At 40.3% G+C, this 12,834-nt stretch overlaps 1 protein-coding gene across 1 annotated transcript in view; it reads right to left on the bottom strand.

The window, feature by feature from the left end:
* LOC103540167 (amine oxidase [flavin-containing] A) overlaps positions 1-12,834 on the bottom strand; it is a 61,046-nt gene that overhangs the window by 34,317 nt on the left and 13,895 nt on the right. Inside the window, exons 2-3 of the mRNA XM_070605842.1 lie at positions 7,188-7,282; positions 2,377-2,514 (exon numbers count right to left, since the gene is read on the bottom strand). Of these exons, the coding sequence (XP_070461943.1) occupies positions 2,377-2,514; positions 7,188-7,282 (233 nt within the window). The remainder of the gene's footprint in view (positions 1-2,376; positions 2,515-7,187; positions 7,283-12,834) is intronic.

Below are 12,834 nucleotides of genomic sequence, written 5' to 3'. Positions count from 1 at the left end.
GTGAATACTAAAAACCATCCTAGAGTAGGTTGAAACTGGATGCCCTACAGTCTGCTAACAGAAGAAACAAATTGGAGCATTCTTTAAGGCTGCAACTTGGGAAAATTTAAGAGCTGAATCAATCTTGACCATAAAGAATATGGCTTGGTTTAACTAGATAGCAGCAATCTTCTAGTGATTCACTCACTTTAGTGATATTTACCAAAAAGAATGAACTGTATTAGAATTACAGAAGCTGGGGTTGTCATGAGAGCTGATGCAGAGAGTATCACAAAGACAATTTGCATTATTAACCCAATATACTATTGTGCTGCAGAAAAGTCCATTTTTTTTTCCCTAGAAATGGCCAGAATAGTGAGTTGAGATATTTTTAAATAAGTGGAATTATTTTTTGCTATACAGTTTATTAACAATCTTACTTGGAATAGTTAACTGAATATCTTCCTGCTCTTCCCTCATCTGGTCTCCTTACTTTACAGTTTCCTGGTCATTATAAAAACATCTACTACACTATTTCTCATTGCAGAAAGGAGACGATTTACTAGAAACAATAGCAGAAAGGCACTCATTCAGAGAAATTAACCTCTAATTGACCTGCTACATTTTTACCATAACATTGCTGTCTACTTTGGTGAAAATATGTGTTTTTTTGGCAGGTTAAAGTATGTGAGAGGATGGTTTAATGGTATTTCTATTCTCCACCATTTCATTAGATGAGATTATGTCTTAAATGAAAAGGACAGTGTGTAGCATGTTAAATACGTGCTTACTGGTAAGTCAGTTCTAAAATTCATGAAGAGCATGTAGTCAGGGGGAAGGCAGACCATTACTAGGTTTATAACCCTGTCAAATCACTTTACCTCTCTGAAGCTAAGTTTTCTCCTCTGTAAAATGGGGATAATCATGCCTGCCTAATAAGGTAGATAGAAGGATTTAAGGAATTTATGCATAAAACGCACTTAGTTGTTTATCATGAGTCTCCAGGGAAAAGAAAAATCTCCCAGCTCCTGAGTGTTAGGAAGAAAGAAATTATAAGCATGAGTGTGCTCAGATTCCAGGATAATCATCAGACTCCTTTTCTTCCCAGCTGGACTGGCGAGTGAATTTACATGACTGTTTAATTAGCAGTTGAGTGCAAAGGATTTGGTTTCTCTCCCTACATTAAATATGCCAATACACGTAAAACTGCTCAATAAATGTGAGCTGTTATTATTCTTACCGTTTTTATTACAGGGAAACATACTATGCAGAAAAGAGAAAGTGGGGAAGCAAAGGATTTTTTCCCTTTTTGATCATGGCCTATTGAAGCCAGCATTCATAAACACTTTGTATAATTTTTTATGTTTTCTACATTCCTCCCTTGACATCTGGACCCAATTTTTCTAAAGGCTTCTGGTTTGTTTTCTCATGTGCCACTGCCAGACTTTCCCAAGCATCCCAAACCATCTCAAACCAGCTCTCCGAGTTTCCCAAGATTCCTGATCTCCTTCATTGGGCATCAATGTGCACACATCACAAGTATCCTTAACTCCCAGCTCTGAAAGGCCTTGAAGACACTAGACCTACATGACTGCCTGGGGTGGAATGGGGGGTAGATGTGGTTACCGGTGTGGGAATCCTGGCATTAGAATGAGTAAATGACCCCTGCCCTCGTGACACTAGTTCCAGGAAGTGGGCTGCAATGTCAGATTGGATACTTGATTTCTCAAGGCACGTTTCCAGACTCCAGCTGCTCCATGTTTGGATTCAGTAAGAAAGAATAATGCTGGCAACAGCTGCTGTTTCTTGACTGGATATCAGCAGTCAGAGTTTAAACAGTCTCTTGTTTAAATAGTGGGAAACTGCACAACCGAGCGAGACTTCCCAAGAGTCAAGGCCAGGTACAAAGGAAATTATCAAAGTGTGCAAAGAAATGTCAGGCAAGAATGAGGATGAATAACCTGTTCAAAGTCTTAAGAAGTGGCCTCAAACTATTAGGTTCCTAGGGACCTTAGAATTGCCTCATAGGTGCCTCAGGGGCTGCCTGGGGCTGTGTGTGTGTGTATGTGTGTGTCCCAGGCACCCCCACCCGCAGAGGGAGGGAAGGAAGGAAGCTGAGAGCTTCTTACTCCTACTCCAGTTGGACTGGGGTGGGGCGTGCAGCCTTCAAGGGTCACAGTGGGTGATGTGGGGGAGGGCCAAGCTGAGGCATGACCCCTTGCAGTGATTCCAGGAGGCCACAGGGATTTTTTAAATGAAAACAAAAAAAGAAAAGAAAGGCAGAATACTACTTTAAACCTGACAGCCAATTTTTATGATTGCTTGAAGAAAAAACAAAACAAAACGAAATGTTTTCCCAAATAATGCTCCCCCATTGGTCACTTGAGCCAGGCTTACCTTGACATACTGAACAAGACGCTCATTTACGTTCACTTTGTAGGTCTCTAAACCCAGCTCCTTAGATAACCGTAAGATCCTGTTCTGGGTTGGTCCTACATAAGCCCCGCCAACATCTACGTAATTCACATGTTTGTTCTGTGGAAAGAGAAAAAGTAACCAGAAGATTTTAGTTAAAACATGAAAAAAAGAGTTTCTGTCTTATAAAAAAACATTTATTTTTTACAACCTAAATGTGCCTTTTATCTCTCTTATAAAATGCAACTGAAAATAGCATTCCTTTCTTCTCCACTCATTAACCCTGTATGACACTCATCATTAAGCAACCCCATTTGTATAGTCACTGCTGAGGCCAATTCAGCAATAACATGCATAAGGAATAAAGAACACTGTGGGACATCCTGCTGATCTAAATCCTTTTCAAAGCATTTAGGTTATTATCTATCCTTTTCCTTGAGGTTGTGCTGCAGGAGCCACACAGAGATTGATTAGGCCTAACTCTCTGATTTCCAACAGAAGAAATTTTAAATCAGCCCACACTGATGAGCTCTTGATCCTATTTTAAAACATCTGCAGGGGGCCAGCCCGGTGGCGTAGTGGTTAAGTTCGCGCACTCCGCTTTGGCAGCCGGGGGTTCGCAGGTTCAGATCCCAGGCGTGTACCTGGCACCACTCATCAGGCCATGCTGTGGCTGCATCCCACATAAAGTAGAGGAAGATTGGCACAGATGTTGGCTCAGCAACAATCTTCCTTAAGCAAAAACAGTAATATTGGCAACAGATGTTAGCTCAGGGCCAGTCTTCCTCACACACACACACAAAAAATTTGCTGGACAGAATGCATCACAGGAAGACACGATCTGCCCCCTAGTGACCTGCCTAACCTCATCTCCAATTCTCTTTTCCTTAATCACTCTCTTTTAGCCAAATTGATCTCCTATTTCTTGAATACACCAGGCACATTTCTGCCTTAGAATCTTTGCATTGGCTCTTCCTTCTGCCAGGAATGCTCTTGTCCCAAATATGCTTTTGAGCAGAGAAGTGCCACGATCTGACTCAGGTTTGAAAGGCTTATTCTGGCTGCTGCACGAAGACTAGATTATGGGCAGCAAGGGCAAAGGCAGGGAAATCAGTTAGGAGGCTACTGAATAATCTGTCCTAGAGATGGTGGTGGCTCCCACCAAGCGGCAGTCATGAAAGTGGTGGGAAGTGGTGAATTCTGGATATATTTTGAAGGCAAAGCCAGCAGAAGTTCCTGACAGAATGAATGCGGGGCCTGATAGTGTTGAGCATGACTCCGAGTTTTTTGGAGTTGCCATCCTCTGATATGGGGAAGGCTTCTGGAATAGTGGTCTTGATGAAGAAGATCAGAAGTTCAGTTTGAATGTGTTAAATTTGAGATATCTGTTCAACATCCAGGAGATGTACACATTTCTAGCTTCCATATCAAGGCAGCACAGTATACTTTATTCAGCATTTTACTTATTTCGATGGGGAGAGTTAATCAGGCTTTCCATTCTGCCAGAATACCAGAAATGAAGTGTCCCTTTGACTTCTTTAACCTGTTCCTCATATAACCCTTACATTCCCTTTTACTACCTATTGGTGCTGTCCTCCAGACATTCTCTAGTCTCCAACATCCTTTTTAAGACATGAAAACAAAACTGGAGTCAGCACTCCAATAAATTTCGAGGTTTTAACAAAGACAGCAAGAGGACTCTTGTGAGTTCCCAAACATGATGTCTTTAGAACACTGACACTATCTGTAAGGCAAAAGTCCTAAGTGAGGTAGTAAAAAGTGTGAGGCACTTTACAGAATGTTTCTTTACAAAGTCAAAAGATTCTAAAGGAGGTGCCTCAGGTTCAGCAAGATACTAGAACTGTAATACCATATTCTGCTATGTTGCACTTCAGTCTTTAGGGTCTTGATTTCCATTTCATTACTCAGCCTTTGAAAAGGTCACAAACATGCAACTATATTAGGAAACAAATACACCATCCCTGCGGTAGCCCTGCAGGCATATCAACTGCATTAACTTGATCCTGAAGAATTACGGAGGAATCGCAGTAGGAAAAACTGGGAAGTTCTGAACTAATAGAAGATCTGTCTGAACAGCTGCCAAGTGACAATAGCAAAGTTGACATTTCAGTACTGAAAGATCCAGAATAACTTTTATGACATTTCCATTCCAAATTATCCTAATTGACCGAGCTATGAGAAACAATTCGAACAATATTCAGTTCCGTTTTTTTATTAAATACCATCATCTGTCCCTGTTTCTTAAGAAAGCCTTTTTTTCTCCTTCTATTCATTTGAAATCTTATAAATGTTAAGTCCTAGTTTCTAAGCATTTCAAAGCTCTTTTCTCGCCTACCTAAGGGAAGTTATAATATCATGTTCAATACACAGTAGTTCCTGTATGGTGCTGACATATATAAATAATGCAGCATGGAAAAGCAGCCTGGGGAAATAACATAGATGGGGACAAGCATGCTAAATTCTCATTTCCCTTATAGAAAGAAATTTGCTCCTAACTGAAAATCTGCAACATGACTGATGGTCCTATTTAATAACCAAAAGGTTTTAGAGATAAGAAAAGTAGGGCTAAGGGACAACTTAATAACTATCTCAAAAACGAAGGAATATTTTTCAGAAAATGACAGGAGAATCATATCTAATAAGTCATACAGTCAGAATATGCAATCCTTCTTTTGCACTCCAACACACTGCCTTCGATTAGAATTTGAAGGTGGAAGGGAGCTTCTTTGAGTGTATTTAGATTGTATCTCATTGCCCAGATGAGAAATCTCAGATGTAAAGTGCTAACAGAACTTACCCAAGATAAGACAGTGAATCAGGCCAGTACAGGGGCCAGAATCCCAGTCTGCTCACTCCTAGATCTATTGCCTCCCAGTGGACTACATTTGAGGAAGTACTCAGAAATTCTCCAAATGCAATTAATCTGGATTTACATTAATTTAAAGCAAGCAAGCAAACACACATCATAGAGCAGCACTTCTACAGTATCCCCTGGGGATCTTGTCAAGATGCAGCTTCAGGTTCAGCAGGTCTGGGACAGGGCCTGAGATTCTGCATTTCTATCAAGGGTGATTTCTATCCTGGGTGATTCCACGGCTGCTGGTCCACAGGACACTTTGCGTAGCGAGGCTGTAGAACACTTTTAGAGCTGAGCAAAGTGAAAATAGGCCTATGAGACATCCCTGCACATCTAAAAAGGTAGAAAGCGAATGACAGAAGGGGAGCATGGCATGGTGTGACTGAAAGAGCTGGTACAATGTCCTGGTTCAGATGCTGTTGGTTGGCTATTCCACATCCATTCATATTCCCTTTCCCATGCCTGCTTCTATTATGCAGCCTGGAAATGGTAAACACTTGCTTCCCCAGGCTCCCTGGCAGCTAAGGGTTGCTATGTGCCCCAACTCTGGCCAATGAGACTAAAGCAAATGTCTGCTGGGGTCTTCTGGTAAAAGAAAAGCATTGCTGCAGATAAGACAGGCCACTTCTTCATGTTCTTTCCTGCCTTGAAAAGGAGGACTTGCTGCTTGAGCTGCAGCAGTGATTTGGTTACCACTAGGCAATAAGCCAACAAGCAAAGAATGGCTGAGCAGAGAGACAGAAAGAAGGCAAAGCCTTGAAAACAAAGCTGAACCCTCGCACCAGCCTGGACCACCTACCACTAGACTTCTTCCTATGTAAAATAATTGAATGTTTGTATTGCTTAAGCCATTGTTATTATCACCGCAAAAGCCATTCTATTCTGAGTCTGATACATCTTCTAATTAGATAGATGCTTTCTCTCCTTCCAGTCACTTCAACAGTCTGGTTTTGTCCTTGCTGCCAATCCCCAGCCTTTAACACTCTATTTGTGTGCTCACCTTCTAATCAAACACAAGGGCCTCTTTTCAGCCTTCATCCTGTGTCAAGTGCCCTTGGCATTTGACCCTGTTGATCATCCCTTCCACTTTCCTCCACTGATTTGCACGGCACTGCTCTAGTCTGGTCCTCCTCTTCTGCCTCTACTGCCTCTCTCTGGCTCCTCTGCCTCTGCCCCCTCTTAAATCTGCATGCTCCCCAAACTTCCATCTTTGGTCCTATTTCCTCCCCACCCTACGTACTCTTCCTTTGTACTTGCATCAGCTCCACACATTCAACCACCTGCAACCATTTCCTTGAATAGTAGTAAACAATAAGTGTGCATTTTTCCAGAATGGTGATGTAAGCTCAAGTATAAAACGGCAGTGACATAGCAAGAAGCTTCCTTCTCATGTCTAGTCGACCCGACCTGAGCAAAGAGTGTCTCTAGCAGCAGCACATCTCTTAGGGAACAAGGACCAAGGAAAAAGTTGTACAAAAATACGCTACATTTACTTCTGCTTACTGTAGCCACACTTCTTTTAAGTTGTGTATCCTTGGATAAATAAACAAGGAACCTATACTGTGTGTGTGCTGTGGGTGTATGGTCATCTCCAGTCCAGCCAAACCGTAACCCCACCTGAGACACTGCATACTCTATTTAGGTCTCTTGTATGGAAATTATGACACTGTACTGAAATTATTTGTTCACGTTCGTTTTCTTCACTAGAATATAAGCTACTGAAGGACAGAGGCTGTCACTCTTCGATGAGTTCTTGTTGAAAAGAAGGGACACTTAATTGATGGAGTAGTTTAGGGCTACGGAGGACAAATGTCTTAACTGCATGAACTCTTGAGATCTGCTCTAGCCCTGTGACTTCCAGTGAGCCCCTTCTGGTTTGTGTGAGATATTATATGTAGGTATTAAAATCACTTACCCTCACAGTGTATGTTCTTCCTCCAACTCTGTCCCGGGCTTCCAAAACCAAAACATTAGTTTCATGTTCGGCTAAGAGTTTGGCAGCAGACAATCCTAAAAGGAAAAAAAGGAAAACAAAATCGAGGAACATACTAACATCTAAACAAGAAACATGCAAGATTTAAGCAAGTTACACACAAAATGAATGCAGGGCATCATACACAATCCATTGATTTTACTGTCTTTCTAAGAAATTCTGACCACACTGTGATTAATTGAGCCACCAATTTTATAATCTATTATATATTACATTATCTATCATAATAAAGTTGGTTGACAAAATGTAACTTTTAAAATATCTATTTTGGTTTTTAGTGATAATCAAATCATATTTAAGAGAATTTGTTGAACCCCTAAATCAACCCTTATTGTGCTCCTCTTCCAGAAATCCTGATTGTATAAACAGAAGAGTATGTTTTCCTGGAAACTTCCCCTGGGTACACCAGCCCTCAGTATATCTGTGCTTTTCTCAACTTGAAAATCCCCATAATCCCCTCTTATAATTTATATCTGGATTACATGCTTGATAGATCTTGTTTGCCCCCACTAGATTCAAAGGTAGGAACCACACTTCATACTTTATTCATTGGCTCAAAGCTGAGAACAAGTTTTCACCTGTAAATCAAAACTTTCATAAAAGATAGATTTAAAACCCAGTGTAGTAATACCAGAAAAGAGAGAAAGTGTCGTGGATTAACATTACATCAAGTGTGCATGCTATCCACATGATTTATCGCCGATGTTAATCTTGATAACCTAGTTGAGGCAGTGTTTGTCCGGTTTCTCCACTGTAAAGCTACTCTTTTTCCCCCTTTCCACTCTGTACTCTTCGGGAGGAAGTCTATGCCAGCCTACACTTAAGGAGTAGGGATTTATGTCCCACTTCCTTGAAGGTGGAGTAGCGACATAAATTATTTGGAATTCTCCTGCACAGGAGATTTGTCCCCTCTGTCCCCCACTTCTTTATTTATTCAATCATTTATTTATATCAGTATGGACTCAAAGATAGTTGTTTGATACTTTGGATTATAATCCAATACTATGTTATTGATTTTGTTGCTTTCAGTTGGCTCCTGTGTCCCTTTGACACACTCCCATCATTTCGTGTGTGTGTGTGTGTTTAAACACTTCCTCACTTTCTGGGTATTACAAGATGTCTTCTCTTCCCAGCCTTAGAATCAGTCATTTCTCCAATGAGCCCTGGTTTCTTTTCCTTTTCTTTTTTTTTCTGGTGAGCAAGATTATCCCTGAGCTAACATCTGTGCCAATCTTCCTCTATTTTGTATGTGGGATGCTGCCACAGCATGGCTTGACGACCGTGTGTAGGTCCACGCCTGGGATCCGAACCCGTGAACTCTGGGCTGCTGAAGTGGAGCATGCGAACTTAACTACTATACCGTTGGGCCAAGCCATAGCCTTGGTTCCTTTCATTGCAGACAGGTATTAGAAACTAAGATCTGGGCTCTAGGTGTGCCTGTTGCTACCGGGGTGTTACTACTTCTAAGACCTTTCAGCTCACAAAGTAAGAAAATATATGTGTGTACACACTTATTTGATTTTTTTTTGCTGAGGAAGATTCACCCTAAGCTAACATACACTGCCAATCTTCCTCTTTGTTGTATGAGAGCCACTGGCACAGCATGGCCACTGACAGACAAGTGGTGTAAGTCCACGCCAAGGAACTGAACCTGGGCCACGGAAGCAGAGCACACTGAACTTAACCACTAGGCCACCGGGCTGGCCCCCCACACTTATTTTTAAATTTACATTCTTTTTGTACTTCAAATGCTACCTTATACCTAGTTATCTTTATACTCCTATTACAAAAAATATGAAGCAGACTACAGAATTAAACATACTTCAAGAAGAAAAAAATTAGAATATTAGAGTGAAAGAAAAATAAGAAGGACACTAGGGATAAGATTAGTAAAATGATACAAATGATACCTAAATATGTATACAAATGGTTGAGGAGAGGAACTATCCTAAGTGATTTTAAAACCCAATAATTTGATAGTTCATTTCTAATGATATATATCCTAAAGACAAAAAAGAACTGGAAACATTTTGTTCAGTAATCATTTCATTGGTCCTAGTATTAGTTTTGTTATTTTGAGGCTATTATGTATGTAGTGTGGGATAAAGCAAATGAGTAACCAGGCTGGTGTCACTGAGAAGCAGAATTTGGGGCAAGGGGATAAGAAAATTCAGATGTAAGAACAATGAGATTAAATAAAAACCCTGTAGTGCTAAATATGAATTAGAATTATCAGTATAATTTCTGGATATATTCTGTCTTTAAAAAAAATACATATTTCTCAGTCCTGTCCAATGAAAAGGGCTAAAAATAAAAACCTAACTTGTAGCAATGAACACTCTCGACATCCAGATTGTGGTTTCCAAACAATCAATTCCCACTAAAAATGAACCATGGCTCATGACCTAGTCCAGATCTGGGGCAGGAAATGTACAAGATGGGTCTGAACCAGCAAGTCATACCAGAAAGCAAGGAGGCTATCAGAGACTACTAGGACTGTGACAAAAGGGCTCAGGAACCTACCTATATAAACTCCCACAGGCCAAAGATAGAACAACTTGGTTATCAAAAATAACAAGTGAATGGCTTAAATCCATGATTTCATAATAAATACTAAACAAACAAATAAAAACTCTCATTGCTCACCTTTGGAGAATGCTAAGGAACCACCCTATCATTTTGAAAAAGGATAAAAGAAAGAAAAGAATCTGGCAATCATCCTACCTTTCCTATTTGCATTGAACCTCAAAGCAACCAAATGGCTAACAAAGGAAGGTTTTACCGTATAAAAGTATGCTAGCTAATAAGTGAAGACAGGAATAATTAGAATATGAGCATTTTGCAACCCCTAATGAATTAATGGATCTAGTGTAATAATTGTCAACAGCTGCTAACATCACACACACAAAAAAGAGATAACCAAACATTATTTGCCTCCTGATGGAAGCATGCACCACCACCTACAAAGAGTTGAAGGGAGGAAGAGTGGGAGGGAGGGGAGGAAGGGAAGGGGCAAACAAACTAAATTCTAATGTGATCAAGCCTCTAGATCTGATACTCAGATACTTAGAGGAACGTGTTAAATACCACCACTGGGATGCAATCAACAAAATCCAGATAGGAAATTATGCAAGACTGCCCTGGTTCATTTTTTTTTAACAACTTGCCTGTCCCTGCTCCCTCTCCCCTTTACCTTTCACAGGTTTTTCCTACAGTAAATCTCTTACACAGCTAGTTCTCTCTTGATGTCTGCGCTCAGAGGACCCAGACTGACACAGTATTTTGTTCATATACAGAATGGCATGGAATATACATAGCCAGAATCAAGGATGAGTTTAGGTCTATAAGATCTAAAATGCAAGGAAGCTAAATCATAATATCCAGCACTGCTATCTGCCAATGTTTGTACATACTTTTGACCCTGTCAAGTCCAGTGTACCCTTACATGGCTGACATCCATCAAAGATTTAGGTGTGCAACAAATCTTCGGAATCTGCTCAAAAAGAAAGGCATTCCATGGCAATTTAAATAAATTCAAGCCAATATCTGCAAATCTTGGTGCTATGGGTTTTGTGGGACAGAGCCACAGGCTTCTTATGCTGACCATCACAAAAAAAGGAGGAAGGCAGATGAAAAATGCTTATGCATTAAATCTTTGTTCTTACGTCTGACTATTTCTTTAGAATTAAGTCCTACAAGAGAGATTACTTAGTCAAAAGATGTGAACATTTTTTTTTAAAGATTTTATTTTTTCCTTTTTCTCCCCAAAGCCCCCCGGTACATAGTTGTATATTCTTCGTTGTGGGTCCTTCCAGTTGTGGCACGTGGGACGTTGCCTCAGCATGGCCTGATGAGCAGTGACATGTCCGCGCCCAGGACTCGAACCAACGAAACACTGGGCCACCTGCAGCAGAGCGCGCAAACTCAACCACTCGGCCACGGGGCCAGCCCCAAGATATGAACATTTTTTAGGTTCAAAGCACCACTCTATATTTAAAAGCAAAGAAACTCAGGGGCTGGCCCCGTGGCCGAGTGGTTAAGTTCGCGCGCTCCGCTGCTGGCGGCCCAGTGTTTCGTTAGTTCAAATCCTGGGTGCGGACATGGCACTGCTCGTCAGACCACGCTGAAGCAGCGTCCCACATGCCACAACTAGAAGAACCCACAACGAAGAATACACAACTATGTACCGGGGGGCGTTGGGGAGAAAAAGGAAAAAATAAAATCTTAAAAAAAAAAATAAATAAAAATAAAAGCAAAGAAACTCAGATGCAGAAAATTTTAATTTCTTCCCAGTGCCCCTTAATCAATCTATTTACAATCCAATTAGATAAATACACCCAAGGGTTTATTAGAATTACTTGAGTGGCTCCTCTTCGAAGGAAGGAGCAACTTGTCCTCTGCATGCCGCCTAAGGAGAAGCAGAGGTGGCTTTGAACTTCCGCAGCAGTGGGACCTACAGTGGTCCTGCCCCCCGAGGCAGCCTCACAGTTGGTTAGCATTGTGCGTCCTACAGGTCAACTTCACGTGCCTTTCCTGTTGCCTCTCACAGCCATCCTTTTGAATAGATTTCATTATCCCCATATTCCAGATGAGAAAAATCAAGTGCCTGATATGACCTCAACAGAGTCTCCTGAAAAGCGAAGGAATTTTACTTCTCACATCCTCACTTGGAGCCCTGATAAAATAGAATCTAGCGTGTAACTCTAAACAAGTTTGGTGAGTGGAGTTCAGGGCCAATAATAAATAAACACCACTCAGGAGGCTAACGGGGGAGAGGACAGCAGAGCTGGCTGAGCCAGACAAGGACCACACCAGTGACAAACGCAGTTTGGCATTTATGGACATAAACAAAATTAAGAAGCTGACAAAAATGATTGTTTCTGCATTACAGGAAAATGATTGGCTCTATGTTAGCAAGGAAAGTTTAAACTCTTAGTTTAAGAAGTAAGGAAAACATTTAAAGCATTAAAGGATTTCAGAAAAATGGTTTTAAAAAGGTTTTAGAATTTGAAGAGAGAAGATTTAAATTATTTAGAAAAATATTTCTTCTAAGATGCTGAATAAATGGGGTTCTAATGTTTCAGTTTGAGTGCTAATTGTGAAGAAGACTCTGATAAGGATCTTCTATGATAATTTAAAGGTTAGAAAATACAAGATATGGAAATAAAAGCAAGATGCCATTAGAAAAGGTTATTTTTGAAAAATAACTAATTTTCAATAAATAACTCAGGAAGTCATAAATAAAGCACATTCGCAATCCAGAAACACTTTTCTAATATATCAACTGTAATTGTCTGTTGATTCAAATGGAAAAAACTAAGATAATGTCTGCTTCAAGATATAAGTCTTGGATTATACCCCTTAACTCTTTTTGTGTATTACTATACATTCTACCCTCCCTTCATCACTACAAAATTCAATAATCAGAGAAAAAAAAATCTCATCCCAATTGTCAACTTCACAGAATGGTTTAAGGGCTTTTGCCATAATCTTTGAAAATATTTATTTAACCTTCTTTTTTGTAAATGGGATAAAATTGTTAGAAAAGTTCTTTAAGTCTAAAGGCCAG

Source organism: Equus przewalskii, chromosome X (genome assembly GCF_037783145.1).
Source record: "Equus przewalskii isolate Varuska chromosome X, EquPr2, whole genome shotgun sequence".
Taxonomy (NCBI): domain Eukaryota; kingdom Metazoa; phylum Chordata; class Mammalia; order Perissodactyla; family Equidae; genus Equus; species Equus przewalskii.
This window is presented reverse-complemented; position numbering and strand designations above follow the sequence as displayed.